Here is a 24,364-nt window from a genome sequence, read left to right as displayed (position 1 = left end):
GGATTGAACTCTTTAGATGTTGAACTATCTCCGATAACTTGGTTGGCAACACCGTGTAAAGGTGTGTAGTTCAAAAACTATATCAGTTTTGATCGTATTAGAGATGAATGTATTATTGAACAGTAGGCTTTGCTCGAGAGCGTTCTTACATGACGGTTTCATATAAACTGTATTTATTTATGACTAAAAACATCTAATTGTAAATATTTTTACAAAGCGTGTTTTAAATGCGTGCTTTTAGCTCTGGTCTGGCGGCTCAGAGGGTAAGACATAAGCCACTCGTCGTATGATCGTACACAAGCCAGGAAAGGTTCTTAGTGGTCAGTTGGACCGTAGCTCTAGCTCTGCAATTGTTCTGTACACTAGTAACCGTCTGCGAAGACTGAAGTCGAAACATAAGGTCAAGTTTGTAACCCACCAGGGAACAATTTAGCACTGGATGGAAATATACCTATTTTTGTGTATACACTCCGTAGAGTGTTTTTGGTTACTCAACATTATGCGTAAATTATTCAATTGAATACTTTAGGCTGACGTCACAAATGAACTGAGTGTTCATTTTTGACAGTTCGCTTGTACTGTTTACATGGACTTAGAAAAATTCTTTACGATTTTCTTCGAGCGAATCTAGTCGTCCACAATTTTTTTCTAAGTCCATGTAAACAGTGCAAGCGAACTGTCAAGAAAAGTTAGGTTAACTGTGCCAGTAAAGAACCTAATAGAAGTTTGATAAATCACCTTATTTTTCGGCCTGCTTTCTGACTTGTTCATTTTTATAGCTCAAAATAGAATTAGAACCTAGGGGCAGATCACTTGTGATGCATTTTTAAAAATCAGCGAAATTAAATGCATTTATTTCCATCAAAATAGAAATTCATAATGTATTTTGCGATGCGTGCAATGTTTTTGCGTTGCGTGCAATGTTGTTTGCGTTGCGTGTAAGACGTCAAAACCCTACAGGAAAACTAGCCCTACATTTAGCAAAATGTCGAACAAAGTGGATCAGCGTAGGACGTTTGTTAAACAAGCTTTTCTGCGAGGGAGTGCAAAGCTGATGCAAAAATGGAAATTAAATGCATTTTTTCTAATTTGATGCAAATTTGTTATACATTCTTAGAGTGATCTGCCCCTAGATTAGAACGGATTCAAATTGAAGCATAAAATGGTCTACCCAATCATTGAAATGTCTTGTGCTGAGCCCCAAATATGAATAGCATTACCGCGCTTTCGAAAACAGTTTAACAAGACACCGTGTCTGATTCTATCTCGACCTAGTCGTCGTACAAGCAAGGATAGTTTTACCCGTTTTCCGCCAAAATCAAAAGCATACCGCCACCACCACCGATAGTAGCGAGCTCGAATACAATTTAAATGACTTAAATGACTGCGGTAACACGAGTGTCGGATCATCGAATTCAGTGCCCAATGCCACAAGGAGAAATCAAACAGCACCAAATTGGTTGAGCAAAAAATGATTATTACTGCAATACTTGGTAGCGGAACACCGATCGACAGTAAAAGAATGAAAGTGACTTCGCTCAAGTTATTGGGTAGCAATTATTTCGAGTCTCGAAAGCTTCTATGGAGTGTATTGAAAAAAAAACACAACCGCGGAATGGAAAAAGGTTGAGTGTGTTGGAACAGCCTCGCGTCGTTGTTGTCCGATGCATTTTGACCCCATCCGGTTTAAAAGGAAAATATGGTACACCTAAAACTGAAACATCTTGTTATTTTTATTGCCTACCAATAGCCTACTGTTTGTTCAGGCAGTTCTCGCATTAATGCCAGTGATGCTTGCCACTTCGAACAAAAAAAATCACGAAAGTTCTCACAAAAGCTAATCGGATTTGCTACTGGTTATTCTTGCTTTGATTTGAGAGTGCACCCGTATGACGTTTCAACTAGTATAACTTTTGATACTGGCTCGTATAAATCGTTGCAGGCGGTAAGGTCGAGCTTCGCTAAAGCGTACAGTAAATAACAGAAAATGTATTATTGCATTTAGTATCATAGATTTTACTTTTCCGATTGATATTATGTTTATTGCTGTATGTAATCATTGAACGCTCGTTTTCTAAAACGACATTATCTGTTATTTTTGCGGGGCGTCCGGAGAATCATCCAGTTTCAACGGAATGTTCACTGATTACCTGGTCCGACGGAAATGCTTTTATTAATTTTGCACATTGAAGAGTAACTCGTAAGGAACCTTTACTAAGCAGCACATGATTGTAGACCCCTCTAAGTTCACATTCCAGATCACATTCCAGATCTTCCGCATGGGTGGTGGATTTTTCCATTTGTTATAAATATTACTTGTGATAATTGAGCTGAAGAAGTAAACTTTTTTTCTGAATTCCAATCCAATGCAGTGAAAACTAATGTGAGTACTTAAGGTCACAAGAGCACTTAGCACATATTAGGGAATCCAATGGAAGATTTTGTCGTGATAATTCAATTTTGCAAAAAAAAAATTGTAATTTTGCGAACAAAATAATACAAAAAAGTTCGATAAAACGTCAGCTGCATCGGAAAAAAATCGAAAACAGCATATGGCTTAATTACCCAATTAACGTATATAATCTCGCCATCGTCGGTCTTAACAGCATTTGAGTTGTTTTCTCTAACTAGAGTAACTATTTTTAAATTTATTTTAGAAAATTCTTTAACTTGGCTGCTGAGTAACTGATTAATAATTGCTTCTCGGTACGCAGATCTGAAAAGTGTGTAGCAGCGATGCCACAAGTACAGATTTATCTAGAAAGGTACACATTTTTGAGTATTTTTGGTAAAGATTCTGTACGATACGGATAACATATTTTTGTAAAAAAGTACAGTTTGGTACAGATTTTTTTTAACATGACATGTAAAATAATTTAACACTGCGATGCATACTAGTAAACAGGTTGTAAATGTTGAGTTAGACCACGGACAGAGTGATGGCGAGAAACTGAGCTGGAGCTAGCACTGGCATTGCGGATGCGGGATTCGAGAAACTTGCTTGCAGCAAATCAAAGGATGGATGTCAAAATAGGTTTGTTACAGTACCGGGAGAAACTGGAAGTACCTCTTCTCCTTTTCTACTTCTAGTAGCAAACCGAATTAAATATTAGCAAGTTTTTTTTGTTCCTGTTTGCTACGGAGCAACTAGGAGCAAGAAGCGTGTATTGAAACAAACCTAATGAAAGCCGAGCGGATTTGCGCGGATTACTTGCGTTTACTGTGATAGGCCGCTTACAGAGTGGCGGCGACAAACTGTGTAGGGGCTGATACTAACAGTAGGATGCGAGATGCGAGAAACCTGCTTGCAGCATATCAAATGGAACCTGTCAGAGTAAAAGCAGGTAGCCGGTGCACATCCGCTCGGTTTTCACTCTGACATCATCCCTTTGGTTTGCAGAAAGCAGGTTTCTCGCATTCTAATGTCAGCTCTAGCCCCAGCTTAGCTTCTCGCCGCCACTCTGTAAGCACCCATAGGCTTCATTTGATTTGCTGAATCCAGGTTTGTCACATCTCGCAGCCAAATGTCAGTACAAGCCACAGCCAGGGTTGCCACATTCACATTTTTTTTTAATGTCAGATTTATTTAACAATTAGGCAATCCATGAGACGTGCTGGATCAGCTGATTATTTCTTGATTGTTTCTTCTGATGTTACTCCGAACTGCTGGACACAACGTCCGTTGATTCGATCTAACATCAAACGAATCGGAACTAATGAAAGATGTTTGTCGGACGGGTTTTTCTGTTCGCAGGAGTAAAGCAAAACAATCTTGTTGACAAAACCCACCACTGAGTTGTCAAACAAACGTCTCATATATTGCCTAATTTTTGGTCACAGCTTCTTTTTTCAGAAGACAGATTTTTAACATTTTCGTGAAAATTTCACCGATTTCCACAGATTTTTGGAAATATTTCAATTTTTCATAGATTTTTCAGAAATTTTACACAGATCTTCCTTCTATTTAAAGCCAAACAAATGGCTAAACGATTTTCTAAACTGAAACACAGCTTCCAGTGTGGCCCTGGCAGCAGCTCAGCTTAGGTTGAAAACAAAATGACAATGATAACTTGAACTCCCACACTACTTTTACAGTAAACGGCAAGTTACGGCGGATAGCCCAGAACAAAGTTTCAATAGCCTACCGATCGCTAGCATCTAGTTTAACCCGCCTAGCCGCCTTTTAGTTTACTGGGCTGGAGCTGATTTTGACATTACCCAGTCAAACACTCCGGAATTTTGACTGGTTTCTGGCGAAATTTTACCGCAAATGAAACAACTGATTTCGGGTCGTAATTTTGGGTTTTCCGCATCCAAATATCAGCATCAGCACCAACTCAGTATATCACTATTTCGAATGAAAAATAATTATATAAAATGATTCTGTTTGTCATTGTGTTGGTACAGCATACGAAGAATTTTCAACTCCCAGTACAGATTTAATTGTGGCAACACTGGTGAGTGGTCAGAATGATTGTCGTTTGCATTTTTCATACGAATCAATCCGCTGAAGTTTTCGAGTTTCACCTAATCAGACCTTGGTGCCATTTCGTAAAAATTGAAATGCGACGTTAAATCCTTGAAACGGTACTCATGAGAATTTATACAAAGCAGCATTTAATATTAAAGATTGAAAATAATTATAAACTAATTTTCTCCACTTTTATAAGGACCAAAAAACTTTTATCGAATCCTGGAAAAGGAAAATGGCTGGCTAACATAATGCTGTTTGTGTTTAAATTTAATGTCCTTGCGTGGTGGTCCTCAAAAGAAAGGACACACAATAACCATTGGGAAGATATCCATTGAAAATCTTTCTTGGTCAGTGTGCTAAGAATCAACTGTGCAGTCAAAAGCTTCGATATTTAAACGTAAATGTATGCTTACATACTTCAACATTAAAACTTACGCTTTTCGATGGAAAAGGATAGGTAAATATTTAAGGTAAAATATCTGTTTGCAACCCAAAAACGCAGTCAATGCTTGAAAGATGACAATTTTTATTTGGAAGAACATATTCTGACCACTTGTCGGATTATCGGGGATGAATGCTAGATATTTTATACCAGTAACGTCGTATAATTTTGAACTAATGTGTTGATTAACAGTGTATTTTGCAGGGCTTCGACACCACGTGCCGCTAGTGATTTTAAAAAGAATTGTGAAGCGGACCCTACACGAGCAGAATAAATAAATTATTGACAATAAACCAATTATTGATCAATATATTGATCGTGTAAGGACATTTTGAAAATATTGATTCTGTAGAATTCAAATGGGATTGACGTATTGAAGCAGTCTTGACAATATTTTTATTGATAATATTCTTGTCTCGTGTAGGGTCCGCTTGAGAAGTTTTGATTTCGAGTGGCCCTTCTCTTCTCTGATGTAGGTTGTAATATATCTATCGTGAATCGACAAATTGGTCTAAATACCAAATGTAAACAAACGGAGGTTTGATTAATATCTTAAAGAGGAGTAAAAATACTTCATAATGAATATAAAAACTCATTTATAAATGTTTCACACTTCATGAAAATCAATGAAAAGCAAAACGGCGGATCCGACTTTCAACAGCAAACAAACAGGCGGGTTACGCCTCTGCATTTCTAAGGTAGTGTATACGGACGAAATTGACAGCATTATTGTTTACAAGGTCCGGCAAGAATTTCCCTAAACAAAACCAAATGCTTTTTACGCCCGGGGGAATAACAAATTATCCCCTCGGGCGACCACGGCGAATACCACATTTGATTTTTGTTTTCTAATGACACTACAGGGCGATATCACAGAGAACAGATATCCATGATTGAACAAAAATACTTTAAAAACGTGTGTAAACATTTGAATTAATATACGATAAACACTAGCGCCGCCACACCAACCTATCCCAACTATCCGTCAAATACATTCCGGAACCGGTTCGAAATCCTGAATGGATTCAGTATGGAATCTTGCTCAAAGAAAACAACCGATTCCGTTTCTAGCGGTTGATGCATTTGAGCTGGAATTCATGCTGGAAGTCCGAACCGGTTCCGGATTAGTTTGACTGGGTAGAGGAAAAACCGCTGTCAATTCTGTCGAACTCAGCCACAAAAAACATGACGACAGTAGCGCACCTGGTTTGAATATCCCAACTACCTTCGAAACCGTTAGAGATTGTACACAAGTTGAATGCTGAAGATGGATGGTCTGCTCTTTGTGGCGATATTGAGAGTCGTCAAAACAAGAGGGCGACTCGAAAATGGTTTAATCAACATTTCATTACAAAATATGATTTAATTTTCTGAAGCGAATTTTCAAAGCTTTTTTTCTCTATTCGATATCATTGCGACTTCGGCCCATTGGTCGGTTCACGAGCGATATGGAAACAAAATTCAGTTCACTTTACACTAGTTCAAAAAGAGCCGGCCGGCCTTTTGGCGTAATTTGGAATTCGGGGGTTTGCAAATGCACGTAACATTGTAAACAGACATAAAACTCATTTCTATTTTATTACTCCCTACACTATCAGCTACTCATAGCGCAAGGGTTGCTTGGTGCTAAAAAATAATGGATGATATACCGTATTTATGCCATCAAATGAAGCTCAACTTTCGAAATGTAACAAAATGCTTTTCAAACCATTAAAACTTCAGAATGATTTACAATTGAGTTTCAACGACAGACACCAGAAGTCTCATTCGACAATGATTACTGTTTTTGATAGGCAACCCAGCCAATGATTATAGATCAAGGTAGTTAAAAGCAAAGTGCATACTTTTACATAAAATTATTGTTGTATATCATTTATCGCATAAAACTTTTTCAAAAACCCTTCCTACCGATTTGTAACATCCTGAAAGACTAACATCAACATTAGTGTATACAATTAGATTAAATCAGCTTTTCTCCGCTGTACAGCACTCCAGTTTGTATCGAAATATGAGCAATGACAATGTTTGTCTGTGGTAACATTTTGAGTCCTTGAGCTTGAAACAATGAGCTCGAAGCAATGAGTATGCTGCATATAAGTGTGATTGATTGTCGCCGCCCAGCAGAATGTACAAAAGATTCCAAATTAGTTTAGAAAGCAGGAACTACAACGTCACCGTCCTGCCGATTTCATAGGTTTGAATCCAGCGATATAGATTTTTGATCCAAGGAGGCCGGTTCTAGTTCAGTGATGCTCATTTCGTGTTTAGATCGGAGTCGCTCGAAACTGTCATTTTTATATGGATTTTTTAAACAGAGCAAACCTGGAATGACTCTAATCTTAAACCGAATTCAGCATTTAATCATTATCATAACTATTATTAGGGGCCATGCATAAATGACGTAGCATTTTGGGGGATGGGGGGGGGGGTATACCGAATTTGTGACGAAGTGTGACGTGGGGGAGGGTAGGGTCAGAAGTTGTGCGACGTAGCATTAAGTTTAATTTTTTTAAGGACATCAAAACTCATTGAGTAGAGAAAACAATTTAATGCTCCTCCATTCCCAAGAGAAATAAATTTAATTACACACAAGATACTTTTCACGCGGTTTTTGATGTGGTAAATTTTACGATTCCCGGAATTGCAAGCTCGCAAAAAACAAAACATTTTGTATGCAGATTTTACTTACTACATTAGTTCGCTTATGTTGCTAACTAGTAGACTTTTCTTTTCGGATTCAATCAACCAAAATTTAGTAATTTAGATGAAGGTATGCTTCTTAGAATCATTGGCAGCTGCAGGATTTTAAACTGAGAGAACTTCTTTTAATGCTCCATGACATATAAAATTCAAAACAAAACTATAAACACTATATTTGTCATGAAATGGGCTTATTTTGTACGCAATTTGCTGTTATAATGAAAATGTTGATAAAAGTCGTCAAACATATTGTAAGGACATGTATTTAAAAGAATTGAAAAACATATGTATTTTTTTCATTCCCCGGCCGCGTTGCGCAAGGAGGGGGGATGTAGGGAAATGCTACGTTATTTTCAAGGGGGAGGTTTAAGTTTTGTGACCAAATGCTACGAGGGGGAGGAAGGGCTCGAAAATCGTGGAAAAAATGCTACGTCATTTGTGTACGGCCCCTTAAATGACGGGTCTTACGTTACAATCCTAAAAAAGTGAAGAGGTAATCGAAGACACAGCCTAACAAAAATAATCGAGTACCTTCAAAGTTCTAGAATAGTCAAGCTTACCATTCTCAGCCGATGAATATTCTGGTTGCAGTTGAAAATCGAAAAATTGACTTGCGTCTTTCGTTTTTTTTCCCTATTTGCAGAGTGGGCAACTAAAGCGCATCTCGCGTACTTGTTAGAGAATCAACTTGCACATCATCTACACCAGTTGCGCTTTAGTTCCGCACGCTGAAAATAGGAGAAAAATCGAAAGGCGCAAGTTCACTATTTCGATTGTCAACGTATAATTTTGTGTTACCGCCACGAACCCACTAGCCACTACGCTTTTTCTTCCGTTTTCATGTCTATAACTTTTCTTATCGAATCATGTAGGAACACAGTTGCCGGTCTTGGCATTGATCTATTAGTTTGTTTGTTTTATTGCATTAGTCGCTAACCCGAATAGAAGTGAACAATAAAATTCTATCAACATTTTTAATTTTAATATTTAATTTTTATTAAAGTCCGTGCGGTACCCGAGTTACAAAGAAAAAAATATTATGAAAGTGACATTCTGTCATAATTTTGGCATTTCCTTTCGATCGGGTATGTGTGTGTGATTATTATTTCTGGGGTTTGCGTTGGCTGCTACCGTAGACAGCTCCAGTGAGTGGTTCAGCGAACAACATTAATTTTGTGCCAGACAACTGGGTGTTTTCTGGGTTTGGTAGGATTTTTATGAAGGCGACAGCTTTGGCCTAGAGAGGTGCCTGGTGGTGCACGGACAGTTTGAATATGCTCTAGTTGGTAGAGGTGGTCTTTGGATTGGCAATGTCTCTACACTTCGAGTTGGTGCTCTAATGGTTTAGAATCATTAGCGAAGCGAGGTGAAAAGTGAGATTTGATAAACTAGTTAGATGGAGGCACTAATCTAATTTGTTTGCAATTGTAATAAATTAATAAAAGTGGTTTTAAAGGCTCAATAAAAAATTTGTAATCTTTTTTCGTTGAATATATAGAGCGTTGGTGTTTTCCAAAAAAATATTCTACAACTTTATTGAAGACATCATACTAAATTTTACAAATAAAGGGTGTTTCGATCAAAAATTATTCAGTCAAGAGAATATGTGAATATGATTTTATTATCGTTAGGGTTGTTCATATACTCGATTTTTGTTCCTGTTTATTCCCTTTGAAAGTGAGGTACACCATGAAAACCACCTATATCCGGTAGCCATGTTAGTCAATATGACGCATGAATAAAGATGAGCACCGCACACTGGGATGAATAAAAACAGCCAACCAAGGGGTGAGTCGCTTAGACCAATGTGCTATACACACTATATTAGCAACGAAAACACGATATAAGAATACGGCACATTGAGGCACACTTCTGTAAACTAGAAATCAGTGAACAAAGTGTAACTAAATGATCACAGCAACCCTTGCAGCAAACCGTGTTTTTGTTTTGCTGAGCACCATGGCACATCGTGGTACAGGCTATCACGCTGTTTGTTTGCAAGCACAACTCGATTTGTGCTAAGCGACTAACCCCTTGCAGCCAACAAGTATTCCACTAAACTAATTGTCATATTTTTCGTTGTTTTTTTCATTCAACAGAACATATTTTGCCTGGCAAAGTTTGTCAAATCCTATGGCGTTGCAGAGCACCGTATTGACTACTTCAAATCTTCCAACGGGCATGAATACGATTATCAGTAAGTATTGTCAGTTTTTAACTGTTTAAATCATATTCAAGTTGAAGTCACAGACTATAATTTGTAAAAATCTGATCACGCCTACTCAGATTGCTACCCGTTTCGATTCTCATTCCACTATTACGTGACTAATCCTATTTCCATTCTCTCTTCGCATTCCTCGCAGTTACCAAGACGGTACAGCGCCACGATTTGACAAAAACAAATTTCACCTCAATCAACAACAGCTGCCGCAGCTGATAAAGGACAAACGACCCTTCAAACTGCCGTACATCCACAAGTACTTCGCCACCGGTTACGAGCAGGTTCTCACGCACCAAAAGCAATCGCCGACCAATCCTAGCTTCAAGCAGCAGAACTCGTTTCCAATATTCGAAAGCCATGAAAAAATTCTTCGCTCCTACGCCGATGCGGATGACAGTGACTACGACGAGGATCTGAGCAAACAAAGACCCGGCGCTCATTCGCTGACCAAGAACACCCTCTACAACACAGCGAATTATCACCGAACATCACCGCATCGGTACAATGGTTATGACACTTCACATAGGTCCGAATCAGAATCGGAAGAATCCATCAACGTTCCGGTTTCTCCGACAAAGTCTCCATTTGCTAGTCATTTACCGTTGCCTGGAGGCTACCACTACATTCCCAGTGGATACACTTACTTCCACACTCATACGTTACCTCAACCCGACAACCCCAGCCAACTGTTCTACTTCGGTTCGACAGAAGCCTCAACTACGACTCGCCGGCCGTACGTCGCCCCATCGCTAACTTCTACAACGCCAACACCTTCCAAGTACTTTGTCCATCAACGACCGACCAGACCTTCGTTACTGCGTCGACCTTACCTTGCACCCTCACTAACAACTACAAAGCGACCGTACGTTGCCCCACTAGTAACCCGGACAACTCCAACACCACCGACAAGTTCAAAAAGACCCACCGGGAACCGACTGCAGAATCAGAGCCAGAATCAGCTTTTCAATGGTGCTAGCCGATTTCGGTACACGGCCAGCAAAACGGCGACCACCAGCACCAGCGAAAAGCCGAAACCGAGTGATCTGTACGAGCCCGAGTTCGATATCGACATCCGGATCGATCTATCCCCGGATTCATCCTAAACATGGACCGACGGACGTGGCCCCGTCAGACGTTAGAGAATTTTGTTTAATTTAATGCAATTAATGGTGGTAAATTAAAAGAGAAAATACTGAAACTGCCTTGCGTAGAAGTTTTGATGGAAAGAAACGACCGGAAATTAAATAGGTTATTTATCTTTATCGTCATAACCATCGCTATCATCGGTGGAAAAAAAGCTTTTATCGTGGCATCCATTAGGCGAAAGGATGGAAATCGAGAATCATAACAACCACATTGTGTTGTTTGCCACCCCCGTTCCGTTATGTGGATCTGCTGCCCTTGGAAATCGGGGAGTATTGTTAAGTTTTATTGCATTGCAAACAGTGGAAGAAAAAAGAATTAAGAAATATACGAGGTATTCGCGTTAATAAAACATTTAGATAGCTTGTACAGAGTATCGGAGCTGACCCAAAAACCATCTGTTGCGTAGTTCATAATACACCTTAGGTAAACAAGTAGGTTTAATTTATTGATATGTATGACGGACAAAATAGTGATAATTTGGTAAATCATGGATTACGTTTCGACTTCGTCTCATCAATATCTGGCACTGGTTTAGCACCAGATAAATGCTAAATCCAAAAGCGTATCACAATTTGTGTTTGCGAGGCAAGCAACTGGCATCTACGCACCCTTGCTTCAAAGCTCAATTAACTACAGCGATACATATTATCTACGTAACGTTGAAACCAAATTAATGCACAGCCTACTTGGAGCAGCAAGTTTTCGTCGTACACATGGGCGTCCAAACATTCATATTCAGGAAGGTGCTCTGAGGATAGAAAGGCTATTTTTCGTAATTTCAAAAAATGCTTAAAACTCATTAAATTTTTCAGCTTTCGTCGTCATTATCAGCATGCTTGAAAAGTTTTCATTGCGAATGTTAACATCCTGCTCCTACAGCCTGCACATACGTTGCTCTCCTGTAGAATGTGTACACTCAAGTTTTTTTTATGCGGTTTTTTTGCGCGGTTTTCATTTACGCGGATTTTGAAATTTACGCGGTTTTTGAAATTTACGCGGTTTTCCTTTACGCGGATTTTGGAATTTACGCGGTATCCATCAACGAGGTTCCTTTTAACGCGGATTCTTAAATTTAAGTGGTCTTCATTTACGCGGATTTTGAAATTTACGCGGTTTTCATTTACGCGGATTTTGAAATTTACGCGGATTTTGAAATTTACGCGGTTTTCATTTACGCGGATTTTGAAATTTACGCGGTTTTCATTTACACGGCATGTATCCCCGCGTAAAAAAAACCTGAGTGTATTCTAAAGGTTCGGCAAAGCATTACTATTTTACTCGTTTTTTTGTATCTTTTTATAGAAAACTTATTCAAATGCTCCTATGCGCAAATGAAACCTCACTTCGTCTATTGTCTCTTTCGATTATAACGATAACAGCACCTTTCAGCGATTTTTCAGTACATTTCGAAAGCCTTTAATTTCGACTAGCAAACGAAAAAGAGCGTAAACAAAGAGAGGCTCTCATGTGCACATGAGACCATTTCACTAGCTTTGCTTCGAATTTTTCAATCCAAAAGCATTCAAATTTGACGTTCCACTACAGCCGTTAAATTCCTGACATTGGAACATGGATGGCGATGCAAAAATTAACGCTTGCTTTGCTGGTAGCTCGAATGTTGGTATGACGTTTTTATCCTTCTCCTATCATGGTACTGAGGGAGGCATTTTTGTTGGCGAATTTTATGTGCAATTCATAAATTTACTGACCGGAATGGATGCGAATAGTGATGCTCGTTTCGTATAGATGCCATGTTTTGGCTCCTAATTTTATTTTGTCATTACTACCCCAAAATAAGCACTACGGCAACTAATTCAGGATAAGGATTATGACAGTCTGTTTGATGCTATATGGCTGCATTGCGGATTTGATGCAGTTAATTTTTTAAAGGCTAAAGCCATCAAGCAACTAAAAAATCAATTTTTTTCGGCTGTCCCCTCACAATAAATATTTAAATAAATAAATGAGTTTAAAATAATACTCTAGAATACGAAAAAAAGGTCTCGCTATCAGAAAAAAATTGAAAGTTAAAAAATAATAACCGTGAAAATTGGAACCAGAAGCGTCCATTAAAAAATATTTTTGTTTTTGTTTGATAAAGTACACTTCTCGACAAACATATGATTACGGCCTAAAAGCCAACTGTCAAAATCCACTTTGAATGGAAATGCCGGACAAACCGTTACACGCCAATCACAGATGTTGATAGTAAACGAAAGAGAAAAGTTTTCTCTTTCATAAACTGTTGTGAACTGTGTTCGACTAGTAACGGTTTGTCTGGAATTGCCATTCAAAGTGGATTTTGACAATTGGCTTTTAGGCCGTAATCATATGTTTGTCGAGACTTGATTATTAACTTGATTACAACATTTTTGACAGGTTTCAGTCTTGATCCGCTGGCTGGGCCACGATTTCTGTCCAACTGGCTCATTAGAAAGACCGGCAGATGTAAAAAAACTGGTGAAAGGTGTAACCCGTCAGGGTAACAATTTGGCACTGGGTGGGAATATACCTGTTTTTGTGTATATACTCCGTACTAGTGTACTTGTTTACGTAAATTATGCTCACCGCTGTTCCATTCCTGTCAAAAAAAAAATGCGGACGAATATGGTCAGGCGATTTAAAAAGTTTGACGTTTGACTCAACTCGCCTGTGCTAATTGCCCCTAGGAACAAACGCAATTTGCGAATGCGATTTAAAGGCAATTTCAATTCTTAGACAAATTTTCTGGCGGCTGAAATGGACTTGGTTGCTTTTTGCGTTTTTCAAACATGGCGGTTCATGTTTGGCTTAAGCTTAAAATTGTTTTTTGAACAATTGGTGTGTTCTCACTTGTATTTTGTTTGTCTAGTGCACTTCATTTAGCCAACGAATGTAGAAAATTGTGGAATCGTGTGTAAGTATAGTAGAACAAGATCTCTGACCTAAAGTCTTAATGAACTTCAGATTGTGATAAGTTTTGGTGTGCAATACCAATTTCACCTTTGATTCTTCCTATAAGTTGGTGGTGATTACCTAGTATACTGGTAAGTGTATGTGAGTAGATAATGAATCCGAAAATAAGTATTATTTTTAATTTTCCTATTAGGCAATTAAGGGCGACTAAATGGCGCGTTCCGTGGGCGATTTGGGGGCGATTTAATGGCGGGTTGGGCGGCAAAAAAATGACGGCGGCAAATAGCCCAAATGTTGCATTTGAAATAGCCCCCTAATTGCCAGCAATTTGCTGGCAAATTGAAGGGCAATTAGCGCATCCGAGTTGGCAAATAGCCCCCCGTTAGCCAGCAGCTTGCCCTTCGTGACTGGGATATGATCGTTTACTTTTTACGTAAAATTTTGTTTATATTTTTGTTTATGAACGATTTTGTTAGTTCAGATAGGTGTAGTATTTTTTGTTAAACATTTGTGAATAAGTAAAATAGGGCTAGATCGGCCACAATTCTCCCTTGCTGTCGAAAAGTGTGCTGAATTCGCGAAACGGTGTGTGTCAGCGTGGTGGAAGGCGGGCGGTTTATTTACATCGTGCGAGAGGCGGCCATCGTAGTTGAGCCGGTTGGCTTCCAACCACGTTTTTTTGTGCAAGTCGTTTTGTGTTTCGATCGAGATCGATTTATAGAAGATTCACGACCGAGGGGCAAGCACTTGCAGGTTTGAGTGCGTCGTATTGAAAATACCAAACATATTTTGAATATAATTAAAGTAAATAATGAAAGTATTTAAAAATACTTCTGTTGTACTTAATAAGGTACTTAATGTAATTAACGTCGATGTGTGAGTACTTAAAATATTTAAAGTACACATTGAAGGTAATTAAAATATTTTGCGTATTTAAAATACGAAGTTGCTGTACTTAAAATCTTTTCTGTAATTAAAGTAGAATGAATTTGATGCGTACTTTTTAAATATTTGCGGTATTTAATGTACTTTATGGTACTTAATGGTATTTAAAGTAACTAATTAAGTACTACTTTCGGCACTGCGTCACGCCAATACTTGAACTTTGATACCTGTCCTTTCTACACCTCGCTTCCTGAACGACGAGCAGACAACTGTTTTAGTGGGATGAAATTGGTAAACTTTTACGATAAGTACATCGGATCCATTTATGGGGTATTATTCGGACAGTATACTGTCAATCATTAAGATCATGGAACCATGACCGAAGTGTGGGAAATAATATGCAGAAATATTATGATAACGATGCAGATGGACGACACTATAGATTCATCCATCTCGAATTTCAGGGGCTTATCAAGAGAAATTGGTTGGTTCTTGGGTGGTCTTATTCAGATCTAAAGTTAAACCACTTTACATAATCCAAATTGCGAAGGGCCTGACAAAACGGTATTCTACCGTAACCGAAACTACAAACGTTAGATCAAATAAGATTTACGTTGTTTTGTCTGACCGGCAGCAAGCAAACACGGTCGCCTCCGATCAGCTCTTGAGTTGTCGTTAGAGGACCACGTATACGTACCTTCGCAGAACGTGGAGATTAACGGGGCGCTCACAGACTCGAGTTTAACCGTTGAAGGCTTACTGCTGGTTCAAGAACTCCTCGTTTCAGTCAGTTAAAATATTTAACTGCGAGCAATTGCGTTCGATATCGTTCATAGAACGGATGAAGACTTCTTACTCATCAGGCTCTTTTAAAGTAACTTTTGCCGGATCAGCTCTACCAAGCCATGTCTTTGTTGATAAGGTTCGTCGGCCGGTTCGCCGTTTTGCTAGCACGGATTATGAACTGCCGTAAATGTAAGAAGTTTGATCGCCATGCAGAAAGGGCAGACAGCATCACAAAGAAGATGGTTGCATGAGAGATGGTCTCTATTGTGGCCAGACCAAAGATCTTTTGACATGTACCGTATACAAATTGCGAGGTGATAAAACAAAGCGATCTTTAAAAATCGCTCTGGGCGCTCTTATGTCAAAGAATTTTATTTTGATTTTTTGTCTTCTAGTGATACAGACTCTGAAGAACCTTATCGAAGAAAGCGAAAACCCCAGCAATCTACGGCCAGAGACTCAGCGAGTAGATGGACTGCTGAAGTTTTTTGACATTGCCGACAGGATTTTCAAAGCCTTCGATATTTGTGATCCTCTTAAATCACTTCCAGCAGTGATTTTTAAGCAGTTAATTGCCCAATGACTCCTTATAGCGATCGTATCCCTCGATGGCTAATTTATCGACTGAAGTCAGGAATATAATCACTGTTCTACAGTGGAATTTCAGGAAAAAAAAATTGATACTTTTAAAATATTCGATACATAGCCATAAATGTGATGCGTTTGCTCTTTATGAAACATGGCTCACGTCAAACATCTCAACGTCCAAGGCATTAACCATCAATATGCTTGACCGAGATACCCCCGAAGGAGGTAATCTCCGGTCCCAACGGCGTCGCGTGGGCTCGATAATGTTTTGTATGACCTTGCAAGAAATATTGATTGAGAGAAATATAAGTAAGAGAGTAAGATCACAGATACCTTAATCACGGTACAAGGGCTTCCTCCGACCGAAGAACACGACTTCTCCGCTGGATGGATCATTGATGCCGCGGTTTAAACTCAAACAAAGTGCATGCCTGGTGCGACGGTAAAGATGCGAACCCCCCAACCCGCGGTGTGATAAAGAGTGTTCTGATACTCAAGCGGAAAAGTTTCGAGGATGTAAAGAATTTCGGAAGCGTGGTATTGGAGAACCGAAACACTTACAGCGTTGCACGATGTTTTAGACAGCAAGTTTAAAAATTTGCTTCGCGGGAGAAAATGCCGTTATTGGCGTCGGTTTGTCGATGGTTTATCGAGAGACACATCGATGAGCTCTCCAAGAAACACTGCTAAAAGAATGCGTTATCTAAATGTAACGAACGAGTTTTTGACTTTGCAAGGAAGGTACACTCGGACTCTGTCCCTATATAGAAAATTATGCGCGACATCTCGCCGGTAAACTACGAAAATGATTCACCTTTTTGGATGAATTTGATGAATGGTGAATGATTTTGGATTTCTCCTGTCAAGCAAGAAGAATACTGCTGGATCAAACAGAATAAAATTCCACTTTTTTCTAACAATCTACCCAGTTTCATGGGCAGAACATTGTTCCACGTCACTGGAGACATGTGAGAGTGATTGATATCCATACACGGGAAAATTCAACCTCCAACCACAATTGATATCGGCCGATTGAAATACTTTCCTGTATCCGGAAATTGATGGAGAAAATAATCTTATCTTAATAATTCAGTTGAGGCGAACAGTTTGTTATCAGATACTCAATTTGGCTTTCGCAAGGGCAGAGAGCATCTAAATTCTTAGACATTAACGCCAATGCCTTGCCAACTCGTGCACGCTAAGACATATTGCAGATTCTGGTGGTTTCTATCACGGGGTCCAGAGCTATAGATTTGCAAAGACCATAGCAAGATACGTTGGACAACTTGTCTGTATAGGTTATAAAACTGAGTATAGAGTTCTCTGCGGCGAAAAGGGTTTTCTTCTTGGAAACGTGATTCAGCTCAACTTTAGCTTCTGCTAATGGGTAGAATGATCGCCCGTGTTTTAACATGTAAGTATCTTGGAGTCGACTCTAAAGGCACTTGGGGAGGAAACATTAGGTATGAATCAATAGAGTCCCTTACACGTACAATAAAAGTGTCATTACTAAGTAATGTCATTACTAGAATTGTATGGGAATTCCATCATTACTCGCCTTACACGATCATTAAAAGTAACATTACTGCTCAGTAATGACATTACTAGCGTCTCGTGTAAGGTGCCCTATTGAATACTTACTAGAAGTATATTGTAGAAAATGCATAAAAATCACAGCAGAAGAAAAAGACGGGAATAGAAATTATGCTAACAATGCATATTTTTTCAGTGTATGCTCCGGCATTTTAAGTTATAAGTATAGATAGGTGTTTTTATCTTCAGATTTTTGGAAGTTACAGATAAGAACAGATTTCTTCTAACTTTTTAAAAAAAGAAGTTTACGCGTCTTCCAATCGAGCTAAATCAGGAAAGTTGTGAAAATATAATTATTTAGGCTTTCGAATGAATTCATACATAGAATGAGCACTAAGAAAAGTTGTTCACATCGATAAAACCACGTGTTGATAGTTTCTCTTTGCGAAACTCTGCTATGAAAAACTCTGACTTTATGAGTAATCCATCACAATTAGATGAGAACAAACAACACAGCCTACTTTACTTACCATGTTACTCGATGAATACTATATCGTTGGTCCGTGAAGCCATCCCAGTTCAAAATCTTCTGGGTGCTATTATTCCTATCATTCAGTCAATTTGATAGTTTCTTTCAATCTAGATACACTTGCTTCACTGTACTATTGATGCTACTGCCGCGCATTTCCGCTTTTCTAGGTTGACATTATTCATCACCATTACTGATTATCTCGCTTGTTAGCAATCACCACTTCACTGATTAAATCATGTTGGATCCTTCAAACGACGTTAATTTCATCGACACAATCATCGTAGCTTCATTATAGTAACTAGGTACATATTATAAACTGTCCTCATTTCGACCGTTCCTGATGGTTCCTAAAGCGAGAAACCAGTGGGAAAAGAATTAAAAGTAAACGGTAAAACTCGTACAGGCACAATCCGGATCGAATGTCAGGAACCACCATCAGCTACCGATGACAAGCAAAACAAATTGTATTGAAACACTGCACCCTCGCTTCCCAGGAAAGTACCACCTCCCAACCAGCTCCTGGCCAACCATTCACGAATGCTGACACATGGAGCGGATTCCGCTTCCACCATACAGGCTACAAGCTAAACCAATTCAATACCAAATTGTCCTAGGAGGACTGCACCAGAAAATACCGCAATCGATGCTTCGCTCTTCAATCAGGAACGAGAGCCCAGCAGGTGGTATCGGCTTTCATGCTCTCATGTTCACATATTATTGCTCACACTTTGGCAAGCTCTATAAGCAAGGGCCCAGGTCTGTGCGGTGGCCCCTGAATATAGGCAACGCGAATGTCACGGCAAAGCCACCATCTCATCGGTATCTCACCACAAAAAAATCTCTTTGGCAGAACCGAATGCCTATGTACGTAGCAACGTAACGATATATATCGCTATTCGGCTTTGTGACCAGTGTTGCCACCACTCCAGGTTTGATCCGCAGACTTTAATTTTTGGCGGCTCCCCGCAAGGAATCCCGCAAGACAGCGCCAAATGCTTCCCACGTGATTCCGGTATCTTGTCTTCTTCGCTGTTAGTTGTGGATGAGAGCAATGCTCGTTCGACTTTTCCTTCACAGCGAGGGTTGTTGGTGGTGTTGTATTCACAAACGTAAAAAACGTTGCCTATCTTGCAAAATGGCAACCCTGCTAATTAGCTGCTCAACGATTCAATGAGGATAGCCTTTATGTTGAGAGTATTTACAGGAAGCCATGGGGAAATCTTCCAAAGTGCGTATTTTTCGAGTGAGGACCTGAATGGTATGAGCAGGCAAGTAAGAGAATCATGAATAGTCTTTCCGATTATTTCGATGTAGGAATGTGTGAGTGTTACACGATCAGTATTAAGGAATGCAAAAGGCGTTAGGATAAATTAGCACGACTTGCATTTGAAGTTCGAAGCCTTTCAGAACCAAGAAGTTTCATCTCTTCGGGCTGCTTTTAAAGGAGCTTTCCGAGGAGAACGTCATTTCAGAATAATTTTTATATTCCGTTTGATTTTCCATGATTTTTTTTCGGAAATTTTAGAAGATTTAAACACTTTTCTATCAAATCGAGTATTGCTGAAAAATTCGAAAAAATTACAAGAAATTTACCAAATTTTAATTGAATCCCGACCAATTTGATGTAACTGGCAACTTTGCGTGCTCTATTTTCGAATCTTTCAATAATTTTGGCAACAAAATTTATGTTTTGGTTTTGATTTGTTCCTGTAGTTATGCTGCAGGCAATGTTTTGTTTGGTTTCATCGAGCAGTGAAACTGCCAAAACGTGAATTTCGAGCAATTTAGATTTTTTTCACATTTCAAATCATCCTCAGCCATTTCAAACCATTATCAAGTAATGCTGGAAATTCGAAACCATTCCGAACCAATCAATGCCAACCTTTATCAATCCAATCAGAATCTTCAATATTTTGTTAGGAGCTCTCAAAATTTTAAGAACACGTGGTAATTTTGGTCTCTCAATAGGTAGTTTAGAGTTAATATACTTGTAATCAAACAATAAAAATATAAATTCACTGAAATGTTTTACACCTCAACCCAAAATGTTTTGAGCAGTATTGTGTATCCCGGTCGGATATATTTCGATGTAAATTGAGCAACAAGCTCCACGAAGTAGACTGTTCCAAGATCTTGCACTTAACATGGTAATTTGAAGATCCATGTGGGTCACTAAAAGAGGCTTTACGAACTGTTGTTGTTGTTTATGTGTGAATAGAAACAAATGAGCAAATCAGTACAGGTCGATGTTTACTACTACCGTCGACCCTATTTGATAGTGGTTGCTGGCCTGTAAAGGTTCAACTGAGAATACCAGCAATCTTTGAAAACGCAAAAAATGAGCGTGCTGTTAGTAAAACCTTACGAAAAATTAATCCGTACTGGTCTAACAATACCCCGAATATACTGATTGATTTTTAGTGTGAAGGGTAGCGAAGAAAAACCTTTTTTTAAAACCGGCCAAATATTTAGACCTTTTCAGTTGAACCCTAATTCAATTTAACAAATAACATATCTTTAATGCCAGCTGCTTCGAAAAATACCATAAACAACCCAAGCTTTCCACTTTGATTGCTCGTAACTAAACCTTTCCCTAACCGATTGGTTTCCGCTCTCTATTAAAGCACTCAGAGTGCGGCTTAGAAGAAGCAAATGGATCCATGCGTGCAGAAATTTGACGTATACACAATTAGGTTTTACACCAACCGACATAACCCCACAAAATGAGCCGGATGAACTTCGTTTGACAATTCTCGGTGGTTTGTTTACATAGGAATTACGTGAGTTCGAATGTGACAGATGAGCACCCGTTGCACTCGAACTACAGACGCTTTATACACAGACTACCCGTATAAATAAATACCATTCCAGAAAGCTTCGGAACCATTTCCTAACTATTCATATAATATTCACCATATAGGGAATACTACTGATACATTCCATCATTATCATTCAACTATTATACTACCATACTTATTTAGTTACCATTTCCAATACCTTCCGTGTATACTATATTGGAGATTAGTATACTACATTGTGCTTTTGTGTCAGAGGTTAATATTGCTCTAGGTGGTCTTTGTTCTTCGTATATCTGTTTATGCTACTCACGAAATTTTGTAGTTTAATATGGTCAACAACCCTCGTCTTCCAATAATACGGCGATAGCTCAATTGGACAAAGCGTCAGTCCACTTAGTGTCAACGAAGCTTTCTTCAGAATATGACGTGTAATAAAATAAAATTTCATCAATCGATAAAATTGAAAGAAGTAAGGGAATTTCTTTTTCTCCACCAAATATTTTATGCATTGCTAGATTCAAAATATGCATGTCACCATAATCTGTATGACTCATTAATGGTATTGTTTGTGGCACTAAAAACTGGATTCTAACCGCACTGCGCACTTACCACTCTTTCATTAAATTCTTCTCATAGACTGGTTAGTTCGACTGGTCTGTCTATGAAAGTACCATCTCTATCACTGGAAATACATGTGTTTTGACAGCTCGCAGTTTTGAGATCACTCACACTTTGAAAGTACGGAATCCAGGTTGGTGGGAAGTGCGCAATATGCTGTCAAAATGTATATGGAAAACAGCTCATTTTGATATGGTGACTGTTCTTAACAACCCGTTGTTTGTAAGGTCGAGTATGGAAAAACGATACTGGTTATCTTCCATATTGTACCAGGCAATGGTTATTCTATTGCTGAACGAACCATATTGAAAATGGGTTTGAGACGTTTAATGCAATGGTTGGTATATGGTGCACATTTATGCGGGTAGCGAAGTGTCAAAAATTGCAGCCAAACGGACTGTCAAAAAGTGCAGCCAAGCGAGCATGAGGGTTTTGAGTGCAAGAGGAAGCCCGTGCAAAGCTTATGGGAGCTTCCGTGATGCTAGTTAACATTCATGGTTGCTAGTTTTACTGTTTTTCTCTCCGCTAGTCACTTTATATAAAGTGTCTGTAACTCGAACTCACGCAACTGACAAAGTAAACAAACCATCGAGAATTAGGTTCTTTACTGACACAGGTAACCTCACTTTTCTTGACAGTTCGCTTGTACTGTTTACATGGACTTAGAAAAATTTGTAGACGACTAGATTCGCTCGAAGCAAATCGTAAAGAATTTTTCTACAAGAAGTCCATGTAAACAGTACAAGCGAACTGTTAAAATGAACACTCAGTTCATTTGTGACGTCAGCGTAAAGTATTGTAAATTGTCAAACGTGAACTTCATTCATCATGAGTTCATTCGTGTCGTCATCTTGTAGAACTCAATGAAAAACGTCAGATTCCTGCTCATTTGGATGCTTAAAATTCATTTTGTCAACACTCTACCTAGAGTACTCCACTCTTCAAGTATTTTTCCCCACTTCAAGTAGATTCCAATTCTACCACAAAGAAAATGCATCGATTACTTCGATCAATTCACATTGTTGGTTCTATATTTATGAATCAAAAATGTGAAACTGACGTTTTCCTCTACACATCTGTTTAGCATTTCCCATATTGAGCCATATATGGTTTCATTGACCAATTCCATGGGAGCTTCTTGTGAACCCAATGTATCATTTTGGAATTTCAGATTTTAGACATTATTTTGAGCCATCCTACTGCTGTGCTGTGCCTGATTCTTGAATGCGCGAGAGCAAGAGAGCACCCCACAAGGGGAGCAAAAATTACAATTTTCACATTTTCACTTGTCCTGTGCTGAAAGCGTTTCCATCCGACTGCAGTTGATTATCCTCGTCAGGAAATTAAATTACTTTGGCAAAATTGAACATCACAGCCTGACAGCGGCACTATAATCTAGATCTAGTCGATTCCCTTTCATTAACGGAGTCAACTAGAGGATTGCTCAATGGATCCTAGCGGACGGATATCCGTCCACCAGCAGGTTCAGTAAAATACACTTCCACACTAATTACATCAAATCCAACAGTGATCCGAACACGACAATTACACTTGAACCCGACGGGGGACCGTACGGGAAACCAGAAAAGTGTCACGATGTCTAAATGCTGAGGACAAATAGGGAGGTCACCGTTTTTTTTTTCTTTTTTCGCCTTAAAGGAGCTACAGTGCAATATAGTAAGAGCAAAACGCGCCCGCCGTAACCGAACCGATTGTTACGCCCTTTTTCACTGTCTCGGTCAAGTTCTTCGCTCGGACTGAGGAAATTTCTGTCAATGGCCCTTGGTTTTATGTAATCAGGATTTTTTCCAGTTTGTGCTTTCGCTCACAGCAGAGAGCGAGAGAGAAAGTATACAAGCACGCACACACGCTTAAACGGATCCGGGAGGGGAAGTTCCGATTTCCCACGAGTTGCTTCCGTGAGGACAACCGCGTGAAAGCATGTGGGTGCCTTGAAGTAAACAAATGTAGACGCTTGGTTGCTAGATCCCAGGTTGCTAGTAGGACGGAATAGAGCGGTGATATTGTGAATGACACTCCGTGGTTTGTTGATTAATTGAAATTATGATTTATATCATATCATATCAATATTTTATCACGAACAGCCTGAGGATGGTTTGAAATATGTCATGAAAAAAATTGAATTGCTTGAAATTCAAGTTTTGATAGTTTCAGTGCTCGATGAATTGATTTCATTTCCACTTCCAGCAGCATAACTGCAAGAACAAATCAAAATAAAAACATAAATTTTGTGGCCAAAATTATTGGAAGATTCGATTCGAACATAGAGTATGCAGAGTTGCTAGTTACATGAAATTGGTCAGAATTCGAGCAAAATTGGATTGAGTTTTTTATTCAATTCGTTTATTTAATAGGCACAAATTCCTTTTTTTTACATTTTGAATATCTTAAAACTAAGAGGTTATAATGCACAAATACTTTTTAATATTGAGAGAAACTAGCTTAAAAGTAGAAATACGATTCGAGATACAAGATTGAACAATAGTTTTTTACGGAAAATTTTACATCTATCTTAAGACTAGGAATGCAGCTTAATATACAAGAAGGGGAACATTTTTTTATGAGAAATGTCATAGCTATCTTAATACTAGCAATACAAGATAGGGAAGAATAGTTTTTTTTTATGAAAAAAATTAAAGCTATCTTAACCCTAGAACGTTGCACTGGAGTAAAAATGTACCCCACGGCTTCATTGGAACCGTGTGAAGACGAGAATTCGGCATTT

At 38.8% G+C, this 24,364-nt stretch overlaps 2 protein-coding genes across 15 annotated transcripts in view; one reads left to right on the top strand and one right to left on the bottom strand.

The window, feature by feature from the left end:
* Positions 1-11,035, top strand: part of LOC131677429 (uncharacterized) — a 44,305-nt gene extending 33,270 nt beyond the window's left edge. Inside the window, exons 2-3 of the mRNA XM_058957255.1 lie at positions 9,716-9,813; positions 9,980-11,035. Of these exons, the coding sequence (XP_058813238.1) occupies positions 9,716-9,813; positions 9,980-10,940 (1,059 nt within the window). The 3' untranslated portion in view covers positions 10,941-11,035. The remainder of the gene's footprint in view (positions 1-9,715; positions 9,814-9,979) is intronic.
* LOC131677427 (solute carrier family 35 member F3) overlaps positions 1-23,366 on the bottom strand; it is a 109,169-nt gene extending 85,803 nt beyond the window's left edge. For 11 of the 14 annotated variants that reach the window (XR_009303346.1, XR_009303344.1, XR_009303347.1 and 8 more), the window contains exons 1-2: positions 22,971-23,366; positions 18,201-18,549 (exon numbers count right to left, since the gene is read on the bottom strand). The gene's annotated coding sequence lies outside the window, so the exon portion shown is untranslated. The remainder of the gene's footprint in view (positions 1-18,200; positions 18,550-22,970) is intronic. The other 3 variants (XM_058957247.1, XM_058957246.1, XM_058957248.1) reach the window with 3 other exon arrangements.
* Positions 23,367-24,364: the final 998 nt, after the last annotated feature.

The sequence above is a fragment of the Topomyia yanbarensis genome, chromosome 1 (genome assembly GCF_030247195.1).
Source record: "Topomyia yanbarensis strain Yona2022 chromosome 1, ASM3024719v1, whole genome shotgun sequence".
Lineage (NCBI taxonomy): Eukaryota > Metazoa > Arthropoda > Insecta > Diptera > Culicidae > Topomyia > Topomyia yanbarensis.
This window is presented reverse-complemented; position numbering and strand designations above follow the sequence as displayed.